Here is a 17,190-nt window from a genome sequence, read left to right as displayed (position 1 = left end):
CAGTCAAAACAAGCACTTCTTTGAATACTAATATGTGAAAAGCATCAGTGCAGCTAATTCTTGAAAGAGAATTACAGAATATCTATAGAAACGTCATTTTTATTCACTTAGTAGACTTGTTAGTATAGTTTTCATGCAGTTCTTCAAAAATTAGACTTTTATGACAATGAAAATTCATTGTAATCAGTTCTAAAACTTAGGAGGTTTCATCAGCAGAGATTTCAAGTCAGGTCTTAATACTTAAAACCTAAAAATATTTCTAATGGTTCTGAAATCAAGGCATAATTACATAAATACAAATATGTAAATTTCTACACCAGACTCAGAGCCTATGAAAAAGATAGTAACATTGCTGTTGTTATATTTGATTTAGATAAAAAAGGCTGTTTACCTTGTAAAAGTTTTTAAATGTTTTTATTTGAAGACAGCTTTTCATAGTATAGAAATGTTAAAGTTTTGAGAATCAATGAGAAAATCACCAAATGTCTTTTGCTTTTTAGAATAGCAAGCATAAATTTGCTGAGATCATGTCTCTGGTTTTAGTGTAACTAGTGCTAATGTATCACAGATGAAGTAAAATATTTGTGGTACAATATGGATTGTGTTTATATGCCTCAGATTTTCCAGGTTGGCTTTCTCCATTCCCTAGTTGACTCTAAACACATGCAAACAGAAACAGCACATACACTTTTTCTCTCTGGGAGATAGGGTAGGAAATGAACAAGTTGTAAGCTGGCCATCACTGTACCCTGAGGAGTCATTAACCTGGGGAAGCTTTAGAAAAGGTGTTAGAGAAATTAAATTTATTCACTTAAAAAAATCAAGGATCATTCTGGCGGTAGAGAGCTATTTTCTCTAACTATAGCTAAAGTTAATGGCTTTGACTATAATGGAAATACATATTATGGTTTTGTTTTATTTTTTTAGGTGCCTGAGAATTAATGTTTATTTCCTTTTTTTTTTTTTCTTTTTGGAGGGGCAAGGTAGGGCAATTGGAATTGGTTAAGTGACTTGCCCAAGGTTACATGGCTAGTTTTGGGTTAAGTGTCTGAAGCTGGATTTAAACTCAGGTCCTCCTCACTCCAGGACTGGTGTTCTATTCACTGCACCACCTAGCCTCCCCAATGTTTATTTCTTGATGTGTGGGAGAGCTCTGATGTATATTTACTTCAGGGTGTCTAAATGTGTGTGTGTTTGGAGGGGGAGGGTTGGTTGTTTTTTTATATTATTTCCCTTAATTAGTATGTGAGGAATTTAAAAATCCCAGGTGCTGTCACTTTGGTAACTAGTAACTTTATCATATTGTAAAATGTATTTGGTAAAAAGTATTTTTCTTAGCTAAAGGAATATATTTCTTCATCCTTGTACACTTTCTGCCAGGAGAGGGGACATTGTGGTATAGTGAAAAGTATCCCAGAACTTGGAGTCATGGACTTTGGTTCATGGTTCAGGTTCTGGTTTCAATGCCTAAAAGCAGTGTGAATGTGGGAAAATCACCTGATTTCTCTGATTTGGCTTCCTCTTCTGTAAAGAAGAAATAATGCTCATCATACTTATCTCTGGGACTTCTTTGCCATGGTCACATCTGGTCTGCTTTATAACGTAATACTACAGGGTGAAGAAGCTGCATAGACAAGGACAGAATGACTCTTAGCCTTTTAAAAGACTTGTCAAGTACCCCAACAGCTAGATGGTACAGTGAATAGAGTGCCAGGTCTTGAGTCAGGAAGACCTATATTCAAATTTGGCCTCTGATTCTTATTAGCTATATAACCCTGGTAAAGCCATTTGTCTACCTCAGTTTCTTCAACTTTAAAATAGGAATAATAATAATACCTACTTCCAGGGTCGTTGTGAAGATCAAAGAAATAGCTTTAGCATAGTTCTTGACATATAGTAATAATTAATTAATTAATTTTTTTCTTTCTATTCAATGGATTGTTTTTTAGCCAAGCTCAGCATAGACAGAGTCTTGTAGGCATTAAGGACAGGGATATCCAATGAAGACTAACAGAGAGCCTTCCAGAAGGGAGATTGGTCTTGTACCAGTTGATGTGAACAAGAGTAAAAAACAGTGTCTCATAACTAGCATAAACTGGGCATAGGTTTGTATTTTGTGGGGGAACAGGAATAGGAGCTAGCTAGTAGTTTTTTGCGCTAAGACTGGTTCTGGGTCATGGATGCCCCATGGACTGAGACTGGTGCTTGTGGCTGGATACTAGGGCAAGGACCAGTCACAGATCTGTTGGGAACTGGGACTGAAGCTTTATACTACAAAAGAAGCAGGAATAGAAAGGAGAGACTGCTGAGTGTCTCTGACCTTTGGACACAATCAGGGATTTAGTCCATACACCAAGGCTGAGGTTAGTAACTGAGTAATAATAAGTACAGGGAGCTCAGACCAAGGGGAACATGCAATTTTGTCAATTTGAGTCTACACAGCTCTCTGGTTAGTTGACAGAGACTGGGCTCAGCAGCTGGAGTTTCATTTGGGGTAGGGGATAGGTAGAATTTGAAGTATCATCCAGACCCAAGCTATGGTCTGGTGCTTGCACAACTTACTCTAGGAGGGTACCAATCTGACTTCAACATAAATTAGACCAATTAGAGCCCTTTGAAAGTTTATAGATGCCAGGCATGAACTACCCCTAAGATTCTTGAGGAATATAAATATCTAAAGAAATCAGCAGCAGAGAATACAGATCAGGACCAAATAAGGCCCCAGCATCGCCTTAACAAAAAGTACTAATTCATTTAGCCAACCAGGAAGAATGAGTAAACAAAAAATATATCCATGATGATGAGGTATTATGGAACCTGGGATTCCTAGGACCCCAGCCCTGGTGAAGATGATTTCTTTGCAAAGCTACAAGCAAAACCTCCAAGTAAAATAAAACATGGGAACAAGAGCAATTAGACATCCTAGAAGAAATGAAACAAGACTTTAAAAGGGGGGATGAGAAAAGAATTGGGAGGTGCTACAGCAGAAACTTGGAGAATTAACAGCTTAGTACAAGAGGTACAAAATCTTACCCATCTGAGAAAATTAAAGTACACCAAAAAGAAATCGTTGATTCCAAGAGACAATAAAAAATATTGAAACAAAGTAAAAAGGAAAACAATGAAGTAAAATATAAAGTTCCTTATATAAACAGCAACTTGCTCAAGGAAACGGATAAAGGAGAGATCATTGAAGAATCATAATAGTACCTAAAATCTATGACAAAAAAATAGACCTTTGGTATCAAGAAATCATAAAGGAAAATTGCCTGGACCTTTTAGAACCTAGAACCAGAGAACAAAGTTGAACTAGAAGTAATCCACTGGCCAAATCTGGAAAGCAACCCTAATATGAAAACTATGAGGTTCATCATGGCAAAAATCTAGAGCTTCCGTCAAATGAAAAATACTATAAGCAGCCAGAAAGAAAAGATCAATTATTGAGGAGCCATGGTCAGATGACAGGTACTGCCATAAAAAATGAGCTTGGAATATGGTATTGCAAAATTATACATTTTTGCAACAACAACAAAAAACAATTTATGCCCAGAAACTAAGCATAATCTCATAGGAGGAGGAGAATGGGACTTGAACTTTTCTGAGGAAAAGACCACAGATGAATAGAAACTTTGAAGTGCAAACATGGCTCTTGAGAAACAAAATGGCAAATACTTTTGAGCACTCAGAATGGACTTTACAAGAATTAAGTATTTACATTTTAATAGAAAGAGAGAAACCTAATATCTTCTTAGAATTCTTATGTCTAGAGTCTTGGGAGGTATTAAATAAGATTAAGGGCTTGAAATGATTTTGTTGTTTTTATCTTCTTAAAAGAAGGAAAGGGAGAAGAGAAAAGGATTTATATATATAAAATTTTTTTAGAGGGGGAAAGGTGGGGCAGTTGGGGGGTAAGTGACTTGTCCAAGGTCACACAGCTAGTAAGTGTTAAGTGTCTGAGGCTACATTTGAACTCAGGTCCTCCTGACTCTAGGGCCAATGCTCTATTCACTGGGTCACCTAGCCGTCCCTGAAGAGAATTATATTTAAGGGAAGAGGAAAGGTTGAGAAATTTACCTATTTTCCATAATTTGGGTGCATAAGATTAAAGAAAACTATGCTGAAAAGTGTTAAGGACAGTGTATCTCACTTGAACCTTACTTTGATCTGAACCAATCAAAAGAGGGTAGAACCCATTCCTCCTCCACTCCCCAGCCCCAAGTTTGTAGAACTACTTGAAGAAATATGAGTGAACTTGAGAGAGGTAACGAAAATTTAAGGAGGGAATTGGGGGAGAGATAGGATTGGTGAGAGATTAGTCCTTAAGCAAAAGAAAATTTAGTGCTATAGGGTGGATGGTTAAGGGGCAATTGAAAAGAAAGATCAAAAACCTGTGATTAGGGATGGAAAAGAGAACAACTGAGTAAAAACTGCTCTAATTATATATCTCTAGTGTTAAGTACACTCCTTTTATTTCACAACTGGAGTGGGGGGGCAGAGGGAAAAGGGTGATAGGATAGGATAGAAGGAAATGTGATTAAAAATAAAAACTGATAACCTGAATTGGGTGAATCTCACACACAAAATAGAAGATAATTAAAAAGATTAGAAGTTAGAATATGACACTATTTTATTGATAAAAAAATGCTTGAAACAAAGATTCACACAAATAAAGGGCTGGAGTAAAATCAGTTATATATCAGCTGAACTCAAAAAAGCAGAGGTAGTGATCATGATCTCAGACGAGGCAATAGCAAAAAATGGACTTGATTAAAAGAAACAGGAAAATTACATTTTACTTGAAGGTACCATAGATAAAGAACGAATAGTGATACTTTATCTAAATTAACTAAATGGTATAAAACATCTAAATCATAGGTGTCAAACATGTGGACTGCAGGCCTGCAACCTGCAAAACTGCCAAGTGTAACCTAAACAAGATTAAAATGTAATTAGGATATGAAGTTTTCTAAGTCAATATGCACCGTCAGGTATCCTTATGTATAGTTTAGTGGCCTCTGTTTTTTTTTTTTTTTTTGAGTAGAAAGGACCGTGTGTGTTATCTATATTAGGGCAATTAAATCTCATTAATAAAGGTAGAAAAACAAATATTATACTCTATTAGTGCAAAAATTATTTTCAATAAAAGGCCATTGGAGAAAGGATTAAAAATTTATTGGGGACTAAAATATAAATGATGTGTTGGTCAAAGAACAAGTCATAGAAACAGGAGATAATTAAAAATGAGAAACTATACCAAAACTTTTGGGGGTACAACTAGTATAATCCATAGGGGAAAATTTCTATCTCTAAAGGATTTTACCAGCAAAAGAGATTATGATTAGTGACTGTGCATGCAACTAAAGAATTAGAAAATCAGCAAGTTAAAAAAAACACCAATTAAACATCATAGGAGAAATTCTGAAAATCAAAGAAGAGTAATAAAATCAAAAACCAAAAAAAAAAAACCCACCCAAAAACCCTATTGAATTAATAAAATTAGGAATTGGCTTTTTTAAAGGGGGAAACAAAACAAAATAAATAAAAATACTAGCTAAATTAACTTTTAAAAAGAAAGAAGCTAAACTGATGGTACCAAAAATGAAAATGGTCACAACAAATGAAAAGTAAATCAAGGAAATTACCTAAAATGATTTACCCTAACCATATGCCAACAAAACAAAGGAAATAGATGAATATTTACAAAAGATGTAAAGTGCACAGATTAGCAAGAAAAAGGGAATTTAAATAACTCCATGGGGGGGGGGGGTGAACAAAGCAAGACCAGACAGATACACAAATTCGTTCAATGAACAGTTAATTCCAGTAATATAAATCTGTTGGCAGGGGCAGCTAGGATGTCGCAGTGAATAGAGCACTGGCCCTGGAGTCAGGAGACCTGAGTTCAAATTTGGCCTCAGACACTTAACACAAAAACTAGCCATGTGACCTTGGGCAAATCACTTAACCCCAATTGCCCTCCAAAAAGAAAAAAAATCTATTTGCAGAAAAAGGAAAAGATCAGATACTACCAAATACTTTTTTTTATGACACAAATATTATCTTCATGCCTAAACTACAGTAAAAAAAAAAAATGCCTGTCAACAAATATCTCTAATGCATACACAAAATTTTAAATGAAATATTCATGCAGAGACTGCTCCTTCAACATATCAAAAAGATTATACTCTTTGATCAGGTTGGTTTTATACACAAATGTTAGGAAAACTACAAATATAAAATATTAATAAGAACAATGAAAACCACATAATTATATCAGTGATGTAGAAAAAGCTTTTAATAGAACATTTGTTTCTGTGAAAAATAATGAAAAGCATAGGATTAAGTGTACCTTTCCTTGATATGACAAATATTATCTATCTAAAATTAAAATCCAGCATTATCTGTGGTGTGGGGGCAGCTATGTGATTTAATGAATGGTGGGCCCAAAGTCAGGAAGACTTGAGTTCAAATCCAGTGACCTGGGCAAATCACTTAAACTTTATTTGCCTCAGTTTTCTTAACTGTAAAATGAGGATAATAACAGCACCTATTTCCCAGGGTAACTGTGTGGATAAAATGAGATAATATTTGTAAAGAACTTAAACACAGTGCCTGGCACATAGTGAGCATGTATTTATAATTCTTATTCCCTTTGACACTCCTACATGCAGTGCGAATAAATTAAGAGGCCTTTTTAATTAGATAAGGAAGGTGGCAAAACAAGGATGGGTGTGAGGTAGAATTTCAGCATTGCTTTAATGTACATTTCTCCGGTTATTAGTGATTCAAGGCATTTTTTCATGTTTGTTTATGAAAAAATTTCTTCTTCTCCCCATTATGGAAAGCAATTTGTAACTCTTCCCCAGAAGTCTGTAAAATATGTATACTGTTTGAACTAGTTATACCCCAAAGAGATAAAAAAAAAAAAAAGAGCAAAGGTACTTCTGTACAAAAATACTTCTTAGCATCTCTTTTTATAGTGACAAAGAACTTCAAACTAAGGGGAGTGCACATTGTCAAAAGTGATAAAAGAACGGCTTCAGAGATGTATGGAAGACTTTCATGAACTGATACAGAATGAAGTGAACAGAACCAGGAAAACAAGTTCTATAGTAACAAAAATATTGTTAAGCCAGACAACTTAAGATCCCTAAATGTGGTGATCAATTATGTTTCCAAAGGACCAATAATGTAGCCTGCTGTTCACCTCCTACAAGAGAGATAAAGAACTCAGGGTACAGCATGAGAAATGCAGTTTTGGATATGGCCATTTGTTTTTGGCTATACACTAGTGTTACAAGGATTTTTTTCTTTCCTCTTTTCCAATTTGTAAAAATGGAGAGTGGGAGATAGAGGAAATAGAGCTTATTAATTGAAAATGAAATAGATATTTAAATTATGGCATACTATTGAGATTATAATATCTAGATAGTATATAGAATTATGAGAAAATTCTCCAAGGGGATATTACTTTGGGCAGAAACAAGCATGGTGAGAGCAGAACCCTTAGAAAAATAATATGCTCAATTTACTTTTGTGAATGGTGTTCAAAATTGAGCTTTTATTTACTTACCCTTTTTCCTAGTTCTACTTCTAGAACCTTAAATTTTAAACCATTTCATGGAGTAGTTTTATCTAATTGGAATGATTAAAATATACTGGTAGAGAATTTGCATATTCCTATTGCTTGTATAATTTTGGATGTGGAAATTTGACAAATTTGCATATATACATACATATATAAATACTTACACATATAAAGAAAGAGACAGACTACCAAAACTACCCTTTGCAGGAGTTTTGAATACAATTGTCCGTAAGGTCACTTGTCTCCCTAGTCTCTTCATGTTCTTCAAGGATTTTTTTTAAGGGTTGGAAGGGACCTCTAGTCCAACCCATTTTTCTGATGATGAAGCTAAGTCCCCATGTGACTTGCCAAAAGTTACACTGCTAATAAGGATAAAACCAGGATTTGTACCTGTGTCTTCTACCTCTTAGTTTAGTGTACTCTCTGCTCTACTATGTTGGCTCAGCTTATTCTCCAAGTTACAAGTCTCTATTTTGTACATTCTTACTTGCTGAATCACAATCCTGTTGTTCTTTTTCCTGTAATTAGAAGTTTACCTCCTCTTTCAAGATTTCAACATTCAGAGCCAGTTCATTTGCCATTAATCCACACCCTCCTTTTCTCAGATGTTTATGTTTGTATGTGCTTAAGGCTGACTTGTAATGCTTAATTATAAGCTTCTTAAGGTCAGAGATTCTGTCCCTAACATATAGCTGCTTATAGTGACAACTTAAGTCCATGGTGAGTGCACAGATGATTTATATTAAAGTGAATTACTAAATTTATTTTTTTCCTTTTGTTGATTTCAATATCTGAGTACTTAAGATTAAACTAGAAATAATGAAGCTACTTTTTTTTTTTTCACTTAAAATGAACCTGTTGACTAATTCCAATACTAATTCATTTACTTCCTTTCTTCATTTTGCTCTAACCTACTCGGACTACACAGATCCTTTTTCTGCTACTGTAGATGCTGTTGATGATGCCATTCCAAGCTTAAATCCTTTCCTCACAAAATCTAGTGGTGATGTTCACCTCCCCATTTCTTCAGATGTATCCACTTTTACTACTAGGACACCTACTCATGAAATGTTTGTTGGTAAAGTACTATTTAACATATTTTCCCCCCAATTACTGTTTATATTGTCTAAATATTCTTGGTAATTTAAAAAAGTGCCATAACTAGTTTAACTTTCATTGACAAAACATAAAAGTAGATAAACAGGAATAAAGCTACTTTTTGAAAAGTGTAGTATTAGTTTTTAGTTCCACTTAATATAAGCAAAGTGACTGCCTGTCAATTAAAAAGTTTTTTTGTTGTTTTGAATTCATTGTCACATAGTGTATTGTAGTACCCCAGCACACAACCAGAAGATACAGTTTGCCTTAAACATAATCATTTTCAGTTTAAACTTCTATTTTGTTTATATTATGAAAAAAAGTTTTAGTTATCTGGTATGTAGAAACTTCTAGCCTAAAATGTCTAGTTCTGCCATAAACCTGAAAGTTAAAAAAAAAACAAACTAGTAAGTTATCCAGTATGTTCTTATAGTTGCAAAAGCACAAGTTGGCATTAATAGTTTTTAGTAGTAATATTATAAGAAGTTCACAAGATGACTGACTCCCCATAAGGTAAATGCCAGTGAGAGTGGGCTTAATTGCTTACTGAAGCAGAGTAATAGTACTAGTAATAATAATAATGAACATTTTTGTAGTATTTTATAACAGCGTTTTGAATATTGCAAAATGGATGAAAGGATAATTATAAAGAGAGTAAAGACATTTGAGGATAAGAAAATGTCTTAGATAAATATTGCTTTAGCCTTTGATTCAGTAATCTTTTTTTTTTTTTTCCAGAAAGGCATCTATTTTTTTTTTTTCTTTTTGGAGGGGGGAAGGCAGGGCAGTTGTGGTTAAATGACTTGCCCAAGGTCACACAACTAGTAAGTATTAAGTGTCTGAGGCCGGATTTGAGTTCAGGTCCTCCTGATTCCAGGACTGGTGCTGTATATTCACTGCGCCACCTAGCAGCCCCCCCAGAAAGGCATCTATTAATTGAACAAAAATAGTTATATATTTTTACATTCTTGTTTTCTGAGACTGACAGTTGAAAAGAAACACAAGCCAGTTATATGTAGTGAAGAGAGTACTGTATTTGAAGTTAGAAGACCTAAGCTCAAATTCTGACTCTGTTACTTCTTGTGAATACTTGGACAAGGCACTTATTATTGATGAGACTCATCTTGTTCATCATATTAAAAAAAAAAGAGGCTATTATACCATGTACTCTGTAAACTTTTTTTAACTCTAAAATGTTAAGATCTCATGATAAAAAAAAATTTTTTTAAGAAAGCAAGTTTTAGGGCATATATCTAATGATCATTAAAGATAGCCTAATATAACTAATATAGCTAAAGAATATTACAATTGATTACAATGAAGACTGTAAGTCAAAAAAGAAAAACAAATCCACTTTTAATACTGTTTTGTTTTTTACTACAGTGCAAAACTATGAGAAAGTTTTAAATTTTGTCAAAAACAATGCTTATAGTATTTAAAGAATTAACATTCACTTATCTTTCTAAAGGAAACAAAAAAACGACTACAATCTAGAACACCTCCTTTCCAACCATGTCAGATTACTGAGTTACTGGATTTTATTTTGGCATTTTCTTTGAAACATATATATATATATGTCAAATATAAAACAGTTTTATTTCATGTCAGATGACATTTTAAAATTCCATCACTTTAAAACCCTTAACTCCTAAAAGTCTAACATGTAAAATCAAATTATAGAATCTGAATTAAAAAAAGGTCTTAGTTCATCTAATAAATCACTTTTGAAGATGGTGATACTGAAGCTCAATACAATGCCTAAGATTGCATAGCCAGTGAAAATACTAGTGCTAAGCCTCTCAGTTGGACATTCTAGTCCAGGGCTGGTTTCTGCATGCCACTAAAATATCTCTTAAATAGGAATGATTATCCTAGCATGGGTTGTCTTATTGTGCATTTATTTTTTAGTAAGACATTTTTTTAATTGCTATATGGAAAAAAATGTAGCTATTAGTTGGTTCTACTTTTTTCAAAATGTTCAGTTGTGCTTAGCTAAGAATCTGAATTGATTAAACTGACAAATGTGAATTTGGCAGTCAAAATAACTTATTTGTAATTTTTTATAAAATGTAGTTATATTTTCACTAAAAAATGTAAAGCCTCAGGAGACCTCAGGTCATCTAACCCAACCATACCCACTGAAGTTCAGAAATGAGAAAGAAGCACCTGAAATCCTATGAAAGTGAATAGAAGGATGTGTCATTTATGTCCAGTTTTTCAAGAGTAATCTTTTACATAAGGAGGCTGAAAAGAAAGATAAGCAAAGGTCATATAAATTAGGTTAGGTAGGTTTAATGAAAAGTTTATTTGAAACAGGTATAGTCATAGATCTTAGAACTAAAAGAGACACTAAAAGCTTAGTTGTGGAGTATTCATAGTTTTTACATGTGAGGCAACTTATTAGGTCCAAACCTTGTATCTTGCCCAAGGTCTCACCATTGAGAAGTAATGGAATAGAACCCAGAATTTCAGTTCCCTCCTGCCTAGTGTATCCTAATTCAGGAACAGGAATTCTTAACTTGGGTTAAAATACTCCTACAGGGTATGTGGATAGATTTCAGAAGATTTGTGGGTTATTATGGGGAAAAAATACATTAGCATTTGCTTCAATTATGATTATTGAGAAGGGTCCCTAGACTTTACTAAATGGCCAAAGAAGTCTATGACACAGAAAGGTAAAGAACTCCCGTACTAAAGAGTATGCTATCTGTCCTGTAGTGAATATTTAAGAGTTTAGTTTTTGAGAGTGAGATTGTAAGACTACTAAAATATATTTTTTAAAGTGGTAGTTTCTTTGAGACCATAACTTAACTGATTTTGTTATGAGGGATTATAACAAACAACCCTAATTTTTTGTGAAAAGTTGGCAAGGGAATGGGAGGTGTGTGTGAAAATTAATATTTTGAGCTGAATAAACTCTCAATTACTAAAATTTGAGCCTAAATTACTTTTCATATTAGTTCTGAATCACAGGTTTCATAATAATAAATATTGCCTTATTAAAAGAGTGAGAGCTCTATGACATAGTAATGAGTATATGGATTTAAAGTAATTTGAAGGTTGCCTAAGTTACCCATTCATATACTTTTATGATCACCAAAATGAAAAATTAGTTTGGCTAATTCATTATGCCAAGGATATTTGTTTAAATGCCTTTAAATGTTACAAAAGTTTGGTTTTGTTGGTTTGTTTTTTTCTTTTTTCAAGCATGGCTCTTGACTTTTGTTTGTTTTCTTTTAGCTGAGTGTAATTTTGTTGCCAGTGGCCTTTCTCTTTAAATGGATATGTCCTCTTCCTACATTTTATACCTAATAGAATCTGGGTTCTGTTTTATAAGTTAAAATTTGAAGATAGTTACTGTTTAGAACCCTTATTTTTTTTTAATTACCCCCTTCCCATTCTCTGTAACTCTTCCTCCTCTTCTTTCTCTGCTTTTTTTGTTGCCTGATGTGCCTTGTCAGATTCTTTTTGTGGCCCTCAAGCTTATCCTAATACTACTCATGTGCGCCATGAGCCCTCTACTGTAGCCGGTCTATTTGGAGGTAGGTAATGGTATGTCTATAAAATATACCTGTTATGTAGGTAATAGTTTTTTCAAAGCCAAGTTCTTTAATTTGTTTGGGAAATTTTTATTTAATTATTTCATTTTATTTTTTTTTATTATTTCCTTTGCTTTCACAGACCTGTGGTTTGACATGCCTTTTATTTGCTTTGGTTAAAAATGTGTTAGTTTTATGGATGACTGCCTACCATTTACACATTTTCAGATTTTATTTTAAATACACATACTCAAAACAGTATCTTGTTTAAACAAGCCTTATAAATATTCAGCCTTATATATTAGAAGTACTTTTTAAAGTTTTCATGCTTTTTATTTAGTCTTATAATTTAATAAGCATGTGCACATTTCAGGTGCATTTATTAGTCTGTTATTACTAAAACATCCGTGGCACTGGAGTTGTAAGGAGGGAAAAAGGAAAAACCACGGGGGATAATGGCTAGGAAAGCGGGAAGCAAGTTTCATAGAATCATGGCTATTTTCATAACCACTGGTGCTTCCTTGCCTCTCTGTATTAGGCTTTAAACTCTGGCAAGGTGCTACTTTTGTTGTTGTGCACCTATTGTGTGCACAGTATTTTATCTTTGTTAGGCTTTCCTGAAGTTTGGCAGGCAATCAGACTTCCTTATGTTCCTTACCTTTGAGATAGGGTTTAAATGGGATTAAAAGAATTTAATTGTGTCATTTGATAGAATTACCACCTTAATTCTCTATATAGCATTTGACACTTTGAAATTCATAATATGGGATTTCTATTGCTGTGGTAACAATCCATATTTGAACAATTTCTTAAGGTAGAAATAGGAGAAAGAAGGATATAGTACATAGACCCTGAACTTGGAGTCAAGAAGACCTGAGTTCAAATTCTGATTCAGATTCTTAGTAACTATGTGACGCTGGGCAAGTTGATTAAACTCTCTGTGCCTCTGTTTTCTCATTTGTAAAATAAGGGGGTTGGAATTAATGATCTCTTAGGTCCTTTTCAGCTCAAAGTCTAGAATCCCAGGTTTACTATGTCTATCAGCTTTGCACGTAGTTTTAAAAAATCTGGCAGTTCAAAAAGCTTTTAACTAGTCCTTTTCCATTGAACATTGGTATTTATGATTAGTGCATGGAATTCTTCCATTTCATGATGTACACCTGATTAGTATGCATTGTAGAAACTTTTTAATAGGGATATCAATAGCTAGGTTTTCTTTATATGAAGGAGTGAGACAAATTTCCAGTGGTGGAGTACTTTGCAGCCAAATTAGATAATGAGTTACACATTTGAGATTTACAGAAGGCATATTAATATTATGTGTTTCCATTGTAATGGACTATTTGTGCCTGACCTGTAGTAGAGCCTTCTGAGCTTATATTGGTCTGATCAGCCAGTCAGACACACTGTAATTTGACCCCCAACATAGTGATGTCATTTGGGTCCTCTTTGAGAATGAAGGGCAGCAAACAATTATGTTTACTTTCTGTTTGAGAATCTAAAATAACTTTTGAATATCCTTTTCTAGTGACTTTATAAAATAATGAGGCTTAACTTTTAATTAAAATCTGTGATGCTGCTTCTCATTTACTATCCCAAAATGGTATATAATTTTGGAAGCTCTTGACTGCCTTTCTTGAGCCTAGTTTAGCTTTTGCCTACATATTAGGGTTTCTTAATTTAAGGCAGTATGTCTGAGAAAACTGTTCTTTCTTTCTCTTTATGCTATGAATAGTCGTAAGGGTTAATCTTTACCTTTCACAGATTGGTGCCTGCTGATCTTTAAAGATGACCCCCTATCCCCCTGAGCTTATTAAAATAAGGAAATGAATAAAATGTTGATTCTGGCTACATACCGTATTCTGACTTCTTTAAAGTTATAAAAATTCTCAGTTGTAGGTGCTGAAAAAGAGGATTGATTGATTTACCTAAATGTTAATTTTAGCATTTTGGAACAAATAGGATGGAAACTCTAGTTAGAGAGTACATTTGAATGGAATTTAGAGTGAATTATTCTCACTTCTGTAGGGTAAATTTTTTTTGTGGGTACATTTTTCTATCCCTTGCCAATACTACTCCCAATAAAATCCCACTTTGATGTATTTCTTATCTCTTATGAGTCAGATGCACCATCTTGAATCTACAGGCCTAGTAAATTCAGGCGTTTCTTCTTTGTATTATTAAAAAATTATGTGCCAGATTGCTTTTAGTATTTAACCTATGCCTAGAACCTATGTATTACACCCTGCCCAAGGGTCTTAATCTAAAGGCTAAGCAATTGTTCAACAAGATCTGAGTTGTTTACCTCTTGTACCTGTAGAGTATTCATTATATGTTATATACACATCAAATGATATGTCCCAGTATAAGGGGGCTTTTGACATAATCATTCAAATTAGCATGCCTCACTGTCTTGAAGTTTCTTGAACTATTCATAAGTCCCTGCTATGACAGTCTTTTCATTTCATTCTTTCTAGTCCAGCATCATCAATATACTGACTTGAACTTTGGACACTTAAAATCATTTGCTTTGTCCCTGTAGTTGAACAATTTCTCAAACCCCCCCCCCAAAAAAAAAAAATGGAAAAGATGTTTATTATTGTACCCTGGACTTAGATTTTTCCTGATAATGTAGGTCCCCATTCTATGTGGGTCATACATTATATCTTTAATCATTCAGCCTCAGAATTTCCACTTCTTTCTTGCATATTTAGAGACTGAGTTAGAAGTACTTTGTAGGTCTTCTAGAGTACAATCAGTATCTGAATAATCATCTCTTGTACAGCATCCTTAAGAAGAGGTCATACAACTTTTCTGCTTTAATATCTCCAATGAAAAGCAATTTTCCCTTTCCTTTTGCCCTTCCCCCAAGATAGCTTACTTCACTTTTGGATACTTTGGATGGTTTGGGATAATGTTTTTTAAAAGTATCGCATTATGTCTGAACCTGTATCTTCTTCTCTTCAACTTTTACCCACTGTAACTGGTTCTTCTCTCAGAAACTAAGTAGAACAAGTCTAATTGTATGATAGTCCTTGAAATACTGGAAGATCCCAATTGTGTCCATTCCCAAGTTTTTTCTTCTCCGGGCTAATCATTACTTTTTTATTCAACTTATATGTCATTCTAGTTCCTCACCATATTGGTTGCTCACTTCTGACAAGCTAAAGAATGTCTCTTCTTAAAGAAAATACATCATGTGACTATGGAATTGTACAAACTAAAGAATCAAAATGTTAACTGAAGAATGGGGAAGAATACAAGAAAAAAAAGATTAGAGGTTAGCTAGTTGAACATGCATCCTGCAGTGAATCTGACTATTGCTAGCCATCTAGCCCTTGCTAAAATACTTAACATTGGGGCAGCTAGGTGGCGCAGTGAGTAAAGCGCCGGCCCCGGAATCAGGAGGACCTGAGTTCGGTTCCTGCCTCCGGTTCCTGCCTCAGACACTCAACATGCACACAAAAAAACTAGCCGTGTAATCTTGGGCAAGTTGCTTAACCCCAATTGCCCTCCAAAAAAGGCAAAAAAATAATAAAAATAAAATACTTAACATTGATGCTCAGTGTGAATGGTGGCTCAGTCCACTCACTCGTAGGGAAGTTGGTGGTCAGAAAACTTTTGTTTGTACTAGGAAAAAAACAAACCAACCTCTCTGGGACAACACAGGACATATCTGTCTGCTTCTTCTTTGGTAGTAGTACATTCATTAAACTGTTTAGCTATCAAATCTCCACTTAGTCTTCTTTCCTTCTAGATGAACTTTCTCTAATTATTGTTTACATGCTGTGGTTTACAGAGCCTTAATTATCCTGCCCACCTTTCTTTAAATGTGCTTTTGTTTTCAATAATCCATTAAAACTGTACACTTAACACTGCTGACACATTCTTAATTAGTTTGGAGTCTGTTAACTTCTACACTGATTTTGCTTACAAACCTAGTGCCCATGTTGTGGTATAGCAGTACTCTTAAATAGGATTTAATCCATTTAGGTACAGTAATGTTTCTTTGTTCTTAAAAAACACCTTTGGTTTCATAACCACAGGCTAAATCAGTTTTTAAACTTTTGGCCTATGTGTCATGGACCCTTTTACCAACTTGGTAAAGCCTTTAAACCCGGTGTCAGAATGACATTTTTAATTGCATAAAATAAAAATTATTGACAAGATTGCAAAGGAAACCACTTATACTGAAATAGAGTTACGAGAATATGTGTGTGCATTTGTATAAAAGTTCTTAATGTACCTTTTGAATATGAGGATAGTCTATGGTCACATATAATATAATAAAGGATTCCAAAATCTATCATTGGACAGTTTATGTTTTGCCCCAGTTATTGAACAGTAGTACCTTGAATCCTAGTTTCAGAAGAAATGGATATTTATAGCTGAGCCTTTGGCAAGCTTCTGGAATCTGTGAGAAAGTGTATGAGGTTGGGGATAGTTCTATGAAAGTTAGTAATCAAAAGGGGTATGCACTTCACTTATATTGACAAGTTGGAAGCCTTGAGATTTTGCCACTGAATGAACTTAAACCACATCACCACTTGGTATTCTAGGGGAATGGGGAAGACCTTATGAATTTATAGGAATATTGTTGTTCACATTCCTGAAAGTCTTTGGACTGTAATAAATTGCTCTAGAGGAAAAATCCTAACATCGTATATACACTTAACTTCATATAAAATTCTAGACAGCTCCAGGTCTATTTACTTGTGAACTTGAAGACACATTAAACATTTCTTAAGCTAATTTGACTATAAAATAAGCACTATTTTGAAGTATATAGTTTAATAAAGAGAGCTAAATTCCTGTTATTGATGGTTTTTCTTTTCCAGTAAGATGTATTATGTAATGGAAAATATTGCTATATATAATCCACACTAAAAATGGTAGTTTTGAAAAGATTATTTTTAAAAGGTCTGGTTTTTATACTTTATGATTGTTTAATAAATAACTGAAGAT

At 34.0% G+C, this 17,190-nt stretch overlaps 1 protein-coding gene across 17 annotated transcripts in view; it reads left to right on the top strand.

The window, feature by feature from the left end:
* PICALM (phosphatidylinositol binding clathrin assembly protein) overlaps positions 1–17,190 on the top strand; it is a 133,729-nt gene that overhangs the window by 88,736 nt on the left and 27,803 nt on the right. For 5 of the 17 annotated variants that reach the window (XM_069071013.1, XM_069071029.1, XM_069071016.1 and 2 more), the window contains exons 13-14: positions 8,517–8,666; positions 12,148–12,228. The exons of 4 other annotated variants lie outside the window; for them this stretch is intronic. In XM_069071013.1, coding sequence (XP_068927114.1) covers positions 8,517–8,666; positions 12,148–12,228 — 231 coding nt within the window. The remainder of the gene's footprint in view (positions 1–8,516; positions 8,667–12,147; positions 12,229–17,190) is intronic. 8 more of the 17 variants (XM_069071021.1, XM_069071019.1, XM_069071020.1 and 5 more) reach the window with 4 other exon arrangements.

The sequence above is a fragment of the Petaurus breviceps genome, unplaced genomic scaffold, assembly GCF_028583685.1.
Source record: "Petaurus breviceps papuanus isolate PSGF00001 unplaced genomic scaffold, PetGlider_PUasm1.0 90823, whole genome shotgun sequence".
In the NCBI taxonomy this organism is placed as follows: domain Eukaryota; kingdom Metazoa; phylum Chordata; class Mammalia; order Diprotodontia; family Petauridae; genus Petaurus; species Petaurus breviceps.
This window is presented reverse-complemented; position numbering and strand designations above follow the sequence as displayed.